This window comes from Xenopus laevis, chromosome 6S, assembly GCF_017654675.1.
Source record: "Xenopus laevis strain J_2021 chromosome 6S, Xenopus_laevis_v10.1, whole genome shotgun sequence".
Classification (NCBI taxonomy): Eukaryota; Metazoa; Chordata; class Amphibia; order Anura; family Pipidae; genus Xenopus; species Xenopus laevis.
Window position 1 is genome coordinate 45,173,357 of NC_054382.1, and position 15,838 is coordinate 45,189,194.

The 15,838-nt window shown below is 35.7% G+C and overlaps 1 protein-coding gene across 1 annotated transcript in view; it reads right to left on the bottom strand.

Moving 5' to 3' along the window:
• LOC108719987 (copine-4) overlaps positions 1 to 15,838 on the bottom strand; it is a 216,471-nt gene that overhangs the window by 23,609 nt on the left and 177,024 nt on the right. Inside the window, exons 9-11 of the mRNA XM_018269331.2 lie at positions 11,863 to 11,949; positions 8,906 to 8,965; positions 6,182 to 6,315 (exon numbers count right to left, since the gene is read on the bottom strand). Of these exons, the coding sequence (XP_018124820.1) occupies positions 6,182 to 6,315; positions 8,906 to 8,965; positions 11,863 to 11,949 (281 nt within the window). The remainder of the gene's footprint in view (positions 1 to 6,181; positions 6,316 to 8,905; positions 8,966 to 11,862; positions 11,950 to 15,838) is intronic.

Sequence of the window (15,838 nt, forward strand, 5' to 3'; positions counted from 1 at the left end):
TGGCTGGCTCTTGGTCTTGTGTGTGAATAACAGTACATTTGGGAATCCAAATCAATGTCAAACATATTTAACTACATCTATACTTACCATAATATTTCATTCATATCAAAGCATTGCTAATGAAGGAATTATGCAGTCAGGCAAAAAAAGGAGTAATGAATGTTTCAAGGGAATAGTGTGTGAGGTCTGTGCTGAAGAAAGCAATGAACTCTCTAGTTCTAGATATTTACTGTCTATTACTGGTCTACGATTTAAATTAGTTTATTAAAAATATCCAAGATCAATATGAAACAGAAATGAGTTTCAGTAGAAAACTATGCCCATGACATTTTTTTACCATGTCACAGTACTTTCCACAAGCCTTTGAAAACCACAAAGGATCCTAGGAATCAAAGCTAAATGGATAGAACATGCGTAAGTTAGCAGTTTACAATGCTACACACATAATAGTTTATTAGGGTCGAATTGCTATAAGGTTAGATGTTTAGAATAGCTTCTGCACAGTCTGTTGGGACTTAGAACATGCTGACTAGAAAACTCTCATACATACAATTAAGTGTCAAACTGTATCTTGTTAATGAGACCCACCGTACCATTAGGATGGAATGTCCATGCACTTGAGAATTCTAATTTCTAATTGGCTACTCTCTAATAGTTTCTTACTGCTGTGGGAATATATAGAAATACATGGTTTATAGGATTTTTTTTGCAAGAGGTAAAAAGGACCTCAAATATAATTTAAAGGGATCATGTCATCAGAAACCATGTTTTTTTCAAATTCTGCACTGAAATCCATTTCTCAAAAGAGCAAACAGATTTTTTATATTCAATTTTGAAATCTGACATGGGGCTGGACATTTTGTCAATTTCCCTGGTCATGTGACTTGTGCCTGCACTTTAGGAAAGAAATGCTTTCTGGCAGGCTGCTGTTTTTTCTTCTCAATGTAACTGAATGTGTCTCAGTGGGACATGGGTTTTTACTATTGAGTGTTGTTCTTAGATCTACCAGGCAGCTATTATCTTGTGTTAGGGAGCTGCTATCTGGTTACCTTCCCATTGTTCTTTTGTTTGGCTGCTGTGGGGGGGGGGGGAGGGAGGGGGGTGATATCACTCCAACTTGCAGTACAGCAGTAAAGAGTGACTGAAGTTTATCAGAGCACAAGTCACATAACTTGGGGCAGCTGGGAAATTGACAATATGTCTAGCCCCATGTCAGATTTCAAAATTGAATATAAAAAAACCTGTTTTGAGGTGATTTTGTGGAGGAGCACTTTTAACTGATTAATTTTGAAAAAAAAGTTTGTACAAAAACAACCTCAACTATCTTGATTAAAATTAAAGGTTAAAACCCAATAAATGATAAATGAAGTACAGTTCTTTTGCTGTAAATACTGCAAATTCAGCATCATGAATGTACAGGGAGACAACATTATTCACTCTTTAAAAACAAAAACAGTGTCCTACTTTACTGGTAAATGGCAAAGAGGGCAAAGGTCTTTGGGGATGACCCTGACACACAGGATTTTAGCTCAATTCTTATAATGTCTGCATACCAGTAATTTTACAGTAATGCAGTCCTGAGTTGATCACATTGTTCTCTGAAATACAGTTAGTAAAGTGTTGTAACTAGGAGACCACAAGACGGGTTTTACCTTCAGGCCACACTGAAGTGCGGTTCGGTGACTCCAGCGGGCCCTGTTAGGGGATGGGTCTGGGTGCAATTGAGCCCCCTGTTCCCCAGTAGTAACACCACCACGTTAGTACAGATTTCCACAGGTTGCTAATCAGGAACAGCCAAGGAAAAGAACATATGCTTGTGTTTAAGTGTTTAAATAAAAAAAGGGACAGCTATATTAAGTTTACTGGCTACTGATGAAGAGCCAGTATGGTAAAAAAAATGGCACCTTGATATACAGTCAGCAAGATGCTAAAAAATATATAACATTTTTATTCTTGTAAAATTCTTCACAAGATACGCAAACCCATACAGAGAATTTTTCACACAAAAAAGGGATGGACACAGAAATCGACATGGTATTTAAACCCAGGCCCCCTTGAGATGGAATCCTGTGATAACTAAAGGTACTATGTAATACTATGGGGGTTATTTACTAAACTCCGAATGAAAAAATAAAATCTGACTTTTGAAAAAATCAAAAATTTTTCCGGAATTTATTAAACCCTGCGGATGGAAAAGTCTGAATCTGAAAATCTGGCATCTCAGACCTGTTGAAGTTGCATATTAGTCAATGGGAGAAGTCCCAATAATTTTTTGATGTACGCTGGGTTTCGTGCAATACCCCAAGTTCCTGGTGAAAATTCCAAAATATCGTGAAAATCTGATTTTTTTTTCCCGCAAAGCAAATTTTTGGGAAAATTTAATAATAAATAAGCGTAAAAACCCCAAGTGGATTTGATTGGAGTTTGTACCAGAAAATATTGAGATACATGTGGACTTTATTAAATAATCCCCTATGTGATGTAAGTGGTGAGCTGCTGCACTGTTTGGCCACAAAGCTATTTGTAGGAAATGTTTGATTTTACTTGGTATCTCAAGATCAATGTAACCAGTTATGTCTAAAAAATATCAGCAAAATCAAGGCCCTGAAATAAAGGCCCACAGGTGTTGGTAGGTAAAAAATGCAGCTATATTCACTGGCAACAGGCTAAAATATATCTTTCAGTTACATTGTGAAACATTGTGGCAATGTGACTAATGCTAGCCAGTAAAAAGCTGAGTAGCAATTTTTCTACTAAGGAAATAGTACTTTATTCCAAAATCCTTATTTTAATGTTACTGGTCTTTTAAGCTCTAGTTTTTCCTATGGTCTGTTGTGTTTCATACGCATCACACAGGGTTTCTCAGTGATAATCTGCACAGAGGGTTGACTGTTTCAGTGGTCAATGTAATTATACAGTGTATGACTTTAAAAGGGAAGGCTTAAAGGCTGACCTTGACATATTGGAATGCTAGCCAAATGAAGTAAAGCTACCTAATCAATACCCCATGCTCTGGATTGTTAATCTGATCCCCGTATAGAGAGCAAAATTATAAAAAGCAAGTGTCAGTTTCATTATTAGCTCAATGCTGTTAGAAACGGTGATCATTGCAGATGGCACATGTATTTTTTGGAAGCTAGCCTCTGTTCAAATAAATATGAGCATGGAGTTATAACAAAGCCATTGCTTCTGATGTAGATATTATAAATGAATGTGGTATTAACTGACAGCTCAGTCTGTCAAAATATCCAGGTAAATGCAATGACCTGTCAGCCAAAATGTCCTATTGTAATATACAGTATTTAAACATATTAATCTGTGGGAATGCTCATTATTCAAAGTGTTCTTTTTACCCATCATTCATCTTATTTTTAACTGCATTCCGTACTCTAATACAAATTTTTAAAACGTTATTTTCTTACCCGGAATGTTTATAATTTGCCTAAATTCTTTGTAGCTAACCTATTCTATGTAGTCTTCAACTAGATTGTATTATTAGTGTAAAACACTAAAACAAAGTGTTCCTCAGCAACTTTCTGATGAAAATGAGCGCAATAATGCACAAACATGAAAACAACCTGACAATAATTTCACGTTAATAAGGAAGGCAGCTCAGCTCACCAGAGCTGGAGTGAATGAAACTATGTAAGTTTTACCTTCTTTAGTCAGAAGATGCAATCTTTAATGATGGTTAATGAAGGATTACCCTTAAAAACTGGTTTCAACATCCATTATTGAAAATAAATATCATATGCCCCTTATGAGGCTATAAAAGAAGAAGCTATAAGTGTATGTCTGTAGTTGGGATCTAATCAGCAACTGCCTTGTCTGCGCATTAGAACCCAGTGGCTGAGCTTTTACCTATCGGGTATTCCATGAAAATTGAACATTTAGGTATGAAACTAGGAGGGTTTACTTTCATGGTTCTCTTATACGTTACACGTAGAATTGTCATGGAAGTGAAGATAGAATGCTTTTCTCTTTGAAACACATGTTTCATACCCTAAGCACTACTGCTTCTCTTTCCTTAATTTCTTTTGAATTTCACACCATAGGCTTTTCCCCACAGTACAACACATGCACTGTGTTGCAAAATTATATACCTTCTGCCCTCTTTTCAACATTTCTTGATCACTTGCTCTCCTTGGATGCACCCTGAATTATCAATTCATAGACAATAAAAATTAAGATTGTTATTGTGATCAGGGCCCCTCTCATCATACTGTTCCATTCAATAAACCTTATGCCTAATTTATAAAGGATTATTATTATTATGGCATGCAATATTATATACAGAGGGAAGATTGTTTCAGATATTGAAGAAAAATGACTGTAAAAATACAACTATCCACATATCATTCATTTCACTTCTATTTTGTGAAAAGCATATTAAACTGTCCTTCATTTGTAATTAGTCTGTAGAAGGACTGCGCTGTCCCAACCCAGCATGACTGAGACACAACTGTAGAGAAGTCATGAAGAAATAAATATCGCTGGGTTTGGGGAGGCTTTGGGGGACTTTTGGCCAGAAATATTTAGATGCTGCAACTATTTAGTAATACTGACACATTTCCATGGATTTTTTTTTTAGGAAAATGTCATTTTAAGCTGGGAAGAGAATTTGAACTTTAGTTTGAGATATTTATTTGCTCTATTTGAGAAAGAGCAAGGAAAGGCTTATACAGATTGTCTGCATCCACAAAGGTTGTTTTTTTTAAGTCTCATAGAGAAGGGATTTCATTCGTGCAGGCTAGGACTGTAAACCTGCTGCTTTCGGCTTTTCCTCAACTTGAAAATTGATTTCACACAGCAGTACATTATGTAATCACTGCAAAGAATATTTAGTCAATAGACCAAAAACACAGCCAGTCTGTATTTATGGTATCAAAAGAAAATAGAAGATAAAATGAAAACAAACCAAGCAAAATGGGTTTTCTCACATCAGTTCACACAACGATATACAAATAGGATCTAGCAAATCATCAATACTCAGGGAAATATAACACCCTTAGATAAAAACCCCCAAAAAATGTCAGTGCATTTTTCAAACATACTGTATATAGGTCATATAGCTGAACCTCACTGTAAACTATAAGGGTTTTTAAATATGATCTGCAGAATGGAAATGAGCAGACATAAGTGACAGCTATAAGATAAATATGTCCTCTAAAAAACAGTAAAATATATAAGAGCAAATCTCATTGGAGTTAGGGCTCATACCCCTGTGGTTAGTTTGAAATCGTTCCACTGCAGGGGTGCATAGGATGAAATTCAATCTACTCTTTCTTATGGGCAGTAATGACACAGACGCCTAATGTAGGTGGAAAGCAACATGCTTACCTTCATGACCAGGGGCGATCCTGGCCCCTCTGCCGCCTGAGGCAGGAGCAGTTGCTGCTGCCGCCCCTCCCCCGGAAAATCGCTCTTAAAGTACCAGGAGCAGCATTTTTGCTGCCCCTGATACCTAGAGGGGCGCTGCCGCCTGAGGCGACAGCCTCAACACGCCTCATTGGCGAAGCACCCCTGTTCATGACTTTAATCAAAGAGCAAGTACAAATGAATTCTTCTGGAACAAAAGGTCTAGTCTCATTATGACTCATAGCTGTGTTATTTTATTTAATTCAGCCTTGTCATTGAATACATCTGCTAAAGTATGATACACTGCAGAGAATGAGACAAAATAGCTAATTTTCAATTATTTGGCTCACGCATGGCATTAAAATGGTTGCAGAATTGCATACATAAAAATGCCATACACAATGTGTTTTTGTGTATGATAATTACTGTTTTGTGATGTTTTTAGTCACCATTTTCTTGCATAACATGATAAATAGGCCCCATAATGTAAAAAAAAAAAATCCTAGTGACACTTATACTGAGCCCTCCTGGATCTACATGTATTATATAAGATCACTACTAGCATGAGAATTGTTTGAGGATTATACAAAATTACTATAAGCTATTTGAGAATATACTTATCTCACCACATTTTTTTTTAAACTGTATACTTTTGACTATAAAATAGAGTTTTGTTTTTTTTTTTGCATTACTTACCTTTGAACCTGAACAAGAAACTATTTTAAAAAACCACTATAAATAGAGTGTCATAAAAGGTCTCTGGATAGAGTATACAATGCTAGAAGTATGTAATATAGCCAGCATGTATATCAATGTATTTTACCTGTCATAGTCTTGGCATATTTCTCCCACAGCGACAAGAGCTTTTAGGTACTCATTGGGCTGGTAGGGATGGATGTAGTGCAGAGAGCAGCTGTTCCGAGGATCACCGTTGGATGCAGTGAAATCAATAGCTACCTATGGAAAACAAACATTGTACCTATTACACCAGAAATGTGTATCTTGTAATAGAGCTCAAGGTGGTCACACAATTGTACTCTAAATCATTACAAAGCAATTACATTACCATTTCCAGTCCACTGTCAAAATTATGTTGGGGAAATTCCCTAGGGGAAGCAAAATAAGTATTTTGGCCCCAATTAATAGAGATACTGCTCTGTGCTTGCATATGATGTTCAAACATTTTTTGAATCATATTGCAACACAGGCTTAAAGGAGAAGGAAAGGCTAAAATTAAGTAAGCTTTATCAGAAAGGTCTCTATATACAGTATACACCAGTAAACCATCAAAGTAATGCTGCTCTGAGTCCTCTGTCAAAAGAAACACAGCATTTCTTTCCTTTTATTTTGTATACATGGGCTTCTGTATCAGACTTCCTGTTTTCAGCATAAACCTCCAGGGCAGGGCTTGAGCATGCTCAGTTTGCGCCTCTCCCCCTCCCTTCTCTCATCACTGCTGTTATCTGAGCTCAGAGCTGTAAGTGAGCAGGGAGAGACTCAGGCAGGAAGTGATGTCACACCAAGCTTATATGGCAGCTTCTATCCTAAACAAACAGAGACAGTGTTTAGACCTGTTTACTCAGGTATGGTAAAGCATTCTGCAGAATAAATAAAGCGTTCTAGCTTGCATTATTGCGGCTAATCTGTTGGCAATAAAATGTCTTGGAGTTTTCCTTCTCCTTTAAATATCTACATTATAAATAACTGAATATGTCCTATTTAGTGTGACATTTTGACCATGAAACCCTTACTAATTAGGAAGTCCTTTACTTTAGTGAGAAAGAAAAATCTAAGTACTGTCTAGCCTCACATAACACACACCCAGCATGATAACCTGCACTTGGACGAAAACAACCATTAAAAGGTTCAGATCAGGAATGCTAAAAGAATAGTCTTATTGACTGTGTTCTTCTAACAAAAGGGCTATGCTTTAGAAAAACTTTAAGAAAAAAATGATGCATCAGTAGTGTCTTTACTATTTATTATAACTAAGAACTGCAAGCGTACAATAGAGGAAACAAAGGAACCAGCAGGGTAGCACAGAAGCACTCATTAGAGCTTCAAATTAACAGAAATGCCATTGCCTTCTGTTCCCAACTCTTTGATATTTCTTTTTTTCTATCAACGCCCTTTATACCACAGCAGCTGCTTATCTTTTTGGAAACCACACATTTGTTTTTCTTACAAAAAGCCCAAAACACAAAGGGCCAGATTCACTAAACAGTGGTAAAGATCACTACTTTTATAGTGCTTTAAGTGTTCATTATAAAACATAAAAACGGATGCCAAATCATACCTGGCATGGTACAGGAAAACATTATTTTAGTAACCAACCTATCACTACACATACTTTTTGCTTATACAGGTATGGGATCCATTTGGAAACTCATTATCCAGAAAGCTCTGAATTACGGAAAGCCTGTCACCCATTTTATCCAAATAATCCAAAATTTAAAAATGATTTTCTTTTTCTCTGTAATAATAAAACAGTACCTTGTATGATCCAAAATAAGATATCATTAATTTTTATTTGGAAGTAAAACCATTCTATTGGGGTTATTTAGTGTTTACATTTTTTTCTAGTATCCTGAAGGTATGAAGCTCCAAATAACGGAAAGATCCGTTATCTGAAAAACCCCAGGTCCCGCGCATTCTGGATAATAGGTCCTATATATTGTATTATAATCACAAATGAAAATAACATCTTAAATTCAGAAACAAAAGCACAAAGGCAAAAAATACACATATTAATAGGTTTGGTCCAGTTTTATATTCCCTATGGTTTAGACTTTTTGAAGTCTTATAATATGGCTTTTGTTTTGTAAAGAGGCCTAAAGCTGTAGCCTCATTCATCCATGGATAACCTGAACCTGTATATTATAAACACAGGGATGGAATCAGTTATGTGAAAACCCATTATCTGTGAAGCTCAAAATTACAGGAAAGCCACCTCCCATGGACTCAATTTTAATCAATTTAAAGGTTTAAAAATTATATCCCATTTCCATATAATATTAAAACAATACCTTGTACTTGATCCTAACACATATATAATTAATCTTATTGGAGACAAAACAATCCTATGGGTTTTTTTTTAATGTTTCAATTATTTGTTAGTAGACTTAAGGGTTGGAGATCCAAAAAACGAGCCCTATACAGAAAGCGCCAGGACTCCCAGGACGAAATGCAGTTAATTTATACTAGCCAACCACTGTATATTGACATTGTTCCTACCTAAAATGTATTTAGTTCCAACTGATCTCACTAATGTAGGAACTACTAGTAAAAAAAGCATGACATCTATATTGTTTCTCTGTACCTATAACCATTTCTAATAAGTGCCACAAGTCTCATTCTTAAAAATTATACTGTACATACACAGGACAAATGCATGTGAAGGCTGTACTTGAACTCATGTCTGAAAGGGTGCTGACCCAGGGCTGTTACAGAACACAATTCATCGGATAGCAAAAATGTAAAAATGGCTGATTTCCTCAGCTTATCTGTCATTTGTAGACACAATAATACAAAAGATTTATGTACTTACTGTAAACTGTATCTGGCAGCCACCCATGATGTAGTCTAAAAATGAATGCATTTTGTGGATCTGGAAAACACATAAAAGGCATATTCTGCTCACTTTATAATCCACAGACAGTTGCTTATTAATGATAAAATCAGAAATAATTTATTCATCTTTTATCATCACTATAATCTCTATATCTCTGTTTTCTGTTCTCTACCAGCAGAATGACAAAAACAAAAGACTTTTTTTATAATTCCATCTATTTTTTTTCACAAGCTAAAATATTATGTTTTTTATGGTTACTCTTTAGTCCGTCTTTAGTTTATTATCATTCATCAAAATCATTTAAATCTGTGCTTGGGAATTTATTTTGTGTTGCAAACTTTCTATCTGCTTTAAAATCATATTAATCATACACTATTTTTCTTTAATTTTTATTTTTTCCTATTTGTGCACTGACCGTGCACAATGTGGTCCTTAGGTGCACTATATCAGTATCAATTGAATTAAAGGGGATGTCAACTCAAAATGACAAATGTGTCTAATAAAAGAAAGTATAATTCTAAACAACCTTCCTATATACTGTATATATCCATTACACATTTTCAATGGTTTTAAAGTTATGTGCTATAGAAAGGAGTGTTTGGTTATCCCTTGCTCTACTCCTGGGTCTGACTTTAAACTGAAATATTGTAATATATATGTCGCAATTGTTTTCCTGCAGAACAGTAATGTGCCCCTGGTTCCTTATTATATGGAAACTGATGTGTTTCCACATCAAGTCACAGTCAACTAAATTGCCTGTGGATTTTCAATATCTTCAAAAGATTCATGACACAAACTCCTTTTTGTAACCCTATTTTATGTTGTAAATGCAACTATTGCACACAGAGGGGCACATTTACTTTGCTCGAGTGAAGGAATAGAATAAAAAAAACTTCAAATTTCGAATGTTTTTTTTTGGCTACTTCGACCATCGAATTGGCTACTTCGACTTTCGACTACAACTTCGAATCGAACGATTCGAACTAAAAATCATTTGAATATTCAACCATTCGATAGTCGAAGTACTGTCTCTTTAAAAAAAACTTCGCCACCTAAAACCTATCGAGGTGCAATGTTGGCCTATGGGGCTGCATAGGCTTTCTAACAATTTTTTGGTCGAAGAAAAAACGTTTGATCGATGGATATTCGAAGTCGAAGGATTTACATTCGGCAGTCGAATATCGAGGGTTAATTAACCCTCGGTATTCAACCATATGTAAATCTGCCCCAGAATGTCAGACCATGGCTGTAATAGTAGAAATCCATATACTGTACCTACATTAACGCTTTTTGTTAATGATGTGCTTTTATAATGATATAAGGTTGTTTAAAATCAAACACATTGTATTATGATGGTATTATGATGTTGGAAAAACAAAAGGTTAAATGTGTCTGTATTTACTCCTTCTGAGATTTTGTGGAGGTTTTATGTACAAATATATTTAGCTGCATAATGTACATAGTTCCAAACAAAATCACAATCACTTATTTATAGGGTTTGAAATGTTTAATTAAGATAATTACAAATCTGATGTTTATTACAATTTTATTACATTTCCCACCAGTGCTGTATTTTGGACCAGTGCAGTCCTATGCAGCGGACCTCTTCGCACCCATTAGCGCATTGATGTCAGCAGACATGACATCATGATGCCACTCGCATTCCGCCAGATTTCAAGGGAAAGTATCCAATGGAAAGAGGTTTTTTTAAAAAAATGTTTATTTACAATTTAAGCATCCGAGGGCCACCCCTTTAAAGCTGCCGCCCTTGGCCTTGAAGTCCTGTATGGTAAATACACCCATTTTTCCCACAACACAAGGTATAGCTTTATCAAAATGCAAGATTAGAGCTCACCAAAGACAGAAATCACTCACTTTCTATTCAGGCAACGGACCTTACAGCACCCTCCCTCAAATGTATGTAATGACATCACGCGTACCATATGCGTGACGTCACTAATTGTATTCACCACAATGAGTCCTGTACCCTCGCGCTTCCCGTTTTGCTGCTGGATTTAAGTGGAAAATCTCTGTGGCTGGGGGGGGGTTAATTGTAGATTTTTTTTTAAATATAAAGGCACCCCAAGTCTGCCCCTCAAAAAAGCAGTTGTCCTAAGCACAGGCCCTAGGTCACCTATATACAAATGAGGCCCTGTTTCTATTCATTCTGGTGAGATTTTTAGAATTGATGAATTTTCAATGGGTGAAAATTATAATTTACCATTTGATGAATACAAATCTATCCATAGGAATGAATAAAAGGTAAGTGGCACGTTTTGATCAATATTATTAATTATTATTATTTATTATTATTAAATAATTATTATTTATTATTCACTAATTATTCAATAATGTATTATTATTATTATTATTATTTAGCTTTTATTGAAATAATGTATTCTTTTTGCAAGGAGCAAGGAGCTTGGCTTTTTTTTCAATTACAAATTTAGGTACAATAAATTTTAATTCTCTGCTTTTCTTTCACCCTTTTTCATGATTCATGATTTTTTTCTTTCTCAAATTCTAATCCTGTCATAAACCAGCTCATATATAAGGAGCTAGCCTGGGCTGCCTTAGAAGCTAAGCATGCCCCTAATTTGTTTCTCTTACCCTGTAGGGAATTAAATCGCATATTTTCTGCATCAGGTCAAAAAGGGGGTTATATTTATCCATGTGCCACATATCGATAGAAATGAAAAAGAAAAACTAGGAGAGAGATTGATGTCTGAAAGTGTAATGAGAAATATATAATAGGCCTGCTGGCCTATGTACCCCACTCAAAATAAGATTACCTAGATCAAAACAATACATAATCTGAGTAACATGTAAAGCATTACTAATAATATCACTTCTAATAATAAATCATTAAATACTGTATATAACAGGAGGAATTGATCCTGCTTTTACCATTTTGGTGGTTTTCCATAACTTACCTTGCATTGATTGAGAATTACAATGCCTGAATTTTTGTAGTTTTTTTTCTTTGTTTTGTATTTAGGATTTATGCATTCCCACTGCACCTGTAACAAGAACATAAAGCAAACAGAAAAGACAATCAATTGGCAGCAAAACTTTGTATTGCTGGTATCGAAACAGACACTTTAGTTTGATGTTGCATAGCTTGGAAAGAGAAGAACGGTTTTGCTACATGTTATTGGTATGCAGCGGGTATTTGTGAATCCGTATATGTAGTTCTAATGGAGTTTTAGATTCTCTAGTTGGGCTTTTGTTAGACAGAATTAATGTTAAAAGTTTCAATATTCCCATCATTCTAAATAATTAGCAACAAATGTGACACCATTACAGAGGAACGCCAACTGCAGTTCCAGAGGACTTTGCTAATAGGGGTACAGGAATAATTGAATACAGCTAACACTAAGGGGCCAATTTATTAAAATTAATATTTTTTTTCTTTTCCCTAAATCATATTTTTAAGCGTTAAAAATCGTATATTTTAATAATTGCAAACCACAAAAAAATTGTAATTTATTAAATATAAAAGCCATAAAAAAAGTACTGTAAATATAAAACCTGCCATCTGTAAGTTAGCAAGGTCATGTAGAAATCAGTGGGGACAGTCCTTTATCGATAGAAAGAGCTTTTAGAGGTTTTCAGGTTTTAAAAATGTGGCTTTTGAGGTTACTTATTATTATTTGTATGCGTTCTGCATTTTTATTCATTGGTGCTTTTTATTTTAGGATCTTTTATTAAATAACTAATGTCTGACACAGGCCCATTCATATTTAAGCACAATCACAATGTTCTAATTAGTGAACTGAAAGACTTTCATTTCTCTACATAATATTCTTCATTGTATAGTTATTTCAAAGCAAAATGTGATCTCCCTTGAAGATTTTTAATACCTGGTGGCATATTTTTTGAGGGTACAAAAATAGCCTTTTCAGAAAAGAAGCACTATTCAGTGAGTCTGGGGCAGGTGAAACAGCATGACAAAGGAACAAACAGGTACATCAGTTTGGGTAGTGAGATGAACATATTGGGAACTGTAGTGTGGAGAAAGAATATGAAACAGAATGGTTTAGGCTAGGGCCACATGATTGTGGATCTCGGCCTATAGAGAAATGCAGGCTGAGAATCCCCTCCATTACTGCTTCTGCTCTGCCTAACGCAACATTTTACATTTTCTGCCGAAATCCACCCTGCCTGCAGAAGACAAGGGTAGCAGCCAGGCAGCAGATTCTCTGTCTGGCCCTAGCCTTAGGCTTTAACTTCCATTACAGGAAAGGAGCAGACAAAATCCCTTCTCCTGGCTGTGGAATAAAGTAGAAGAAATATTACAGATCATGGCATAATGGGGCTGCCCTACTGGGTAGCCAAAGTGGGGGTGGGGGCAGTGGTAATGTTACCTTCCTCTTAGGGGCTGATTCACTAAGCTCGAGTGAAGGATTCGAATGAAAAATACTTCGAATTTCGAAGTATTTTTTGGGTACTTCGACCATCGAATTGGTTAAATTCGTTCGAATTCGAACGAAATCGAACGAATCGAACGAAAAATCGTTCGACTATTCGACCATTCGATAGTCGAAGTACTTCCCCTTTAAAAAAAACTTCGACCCCCTACTTCGGCAGCTAAAAGCTACCGAAGTCAATGTTAGCCTATGGGGAAGGTCCCCATAGGCTTGCCTGTGATTTTTTGATCGAAGGATTTTCCTTCGATCGTTGGATTAAAATCGATCGATCGCAGGATTAGCGCTAAATCCTTCGACTTCGATATTCGAAGTCGAAGGATTTCAATCCGAGGGTCGAATTTCGAAGTATTTTTAACTTCGAAATTCGACGCTTAGTGAATCGGCCCCTAAGTGTGACATTAGCTTCTAGCTGTCTCTAATTTGCCTCAGAAGGGTAAAAATGTTTCTTCACTCCAAAAAGGCATTGCACTCTATAACATAAATGACGGGATGCTGTAAATGATATCCTTCTAAATGCTAATTGGTGATGTCATCAGTTTAATTGGTGATTAGTGATGTCATTTCTGTGATATGACTCACTTGTGTATTATAATCAATGTACCCCTCTAGTAAAATATGAGGATATTAGAAGTAAACGTGTATCTGTGCCCTTTATTCTACAACAGAGGGCACATTATTCACTATATAAAAAAATGTATGTCTGTCTGAAAAATGTAAAATCAGGGAAATGTGTTTTAGCAACTTATTCTTCAAGTACTAGTATATAATGCTATAATGTCAGTTTTACGGCAAAATATAATTGAAGCATTAATGTTACACTATGGGGGGGGGCATGTGCAAGGCCTCTCTGACAGTCACATGAACAACCTAAAGCAGTAAGTGATTTGTGCATGACTGTATGAGTTGCAGAAATAGTATGCTGTGAATGAATTATAACAAATAATAACAAAAGATGTATTTATGGATAATGATGCTTAAAAATGCAGCCCAAGAATCAGCATTGTGTGGCATCAGCCTTCCTCCTTTCCTGCAGCTAGAACCATTGTGTGGGCCTGGGATCAAAAACGGTCAGTGGACTCCAATACTTGATAGCAATGTGTCGCCTTTTGCCACCGAAATCTGCTGTGTATGCCTGCACCCTGGCCAATGCAATGGTTGAGAGTGTAAGACAGGGGCCGGCAAAGAGGAAGGCTGATGTGATCATGGGGCTGATTCTTAGCCTGAGTTTATTCAGCATTCTGAGATTCAGCCCTGTGTGGCATGAGCCTTATATTTATATGCAAGAAATATTCTGTGAATTTCTACTTTAATCAGTGTCAAATATATTAGGTAAGGTTTTGATAAGCATAACCGACTGTCACTCACAGAGGCACCAATGATTAATTTCCACATCTCTGTGCCTGTATCTTTCCAGCTGAGCCTTTCTGTAATATATAATAATGTCAGTGTCCATACTGTACTTTCTGGGATTCCCTTGCTACACCTGGCATGCTGAAAGTCAATTAGCTGTGGAAAAAAGGACATTTTGTCCCATATTGCTGCCCCATACACCCCATCTGCCGATTTACCCTCTTGCAACGAAGCTCAATTATCGGTCGAGTGTAATGGATTTTCTGACTGAGGTAGCAGACAGGCACGACAAACACGTATCTGGGAAATTCTCCAGCAGCTGCTCATCTGCCTCTGGAGAGAATCCTTCTATCATCAAAGTATCATGCATTCATCAAAGCAGATTTCAATGGCAATAAAGTAGAAAAGTAAGTTTAAGCAATATTTACAGCTTATACAGTAAATTAATCACTATATTAACTATAATACTGTGTCTGACGACCTCATACAAATCTATCAAGAAACAATAAACCAACAATACTGCTTTGAATGTGCCTTGAATACTTTAGGTCCCATTCACTAGTGCGACAATCACTGTCTGCTAGTTGTGCAGAGTTGGGAGTAACATTTTTGGTGTTATTATTACTTGAGGAGGTAATAGAGGTAAGGCTATTGTTGTTACCCCCAAAAGTGATACAGGCATGGGATCTGTTATGATTAGAAACCAGATATTCAGAAACTCCAAATAAGGAGTTAGTCATTTTCCATGTGTCAGATATTTGTTTAAAAATGTATTTTCATTTTTATAATAATGAAATAGTATATTGTACTAGATTACAGTATATATATATATATATATATATATATATATATATATATATATATATATATATATATATATATATATATATATATATATGTGACAAACAAATCAGACCTGACTTTATTCAGAGAAAATGGATAATATTTAAAGGGTGTGCAATGATTAAACACAATAGGTATTTATATCTGTATCTTTGTGATGTTGGCAGATTATAATATAATTATACTTGTGTGTACCCATAATGCATTGTTTTACCTATTGCTTTAACAGGTAATTCACCTTTTAAACCTAATTGTATTAGCACAGTCACAGTAATCATTATAGTCA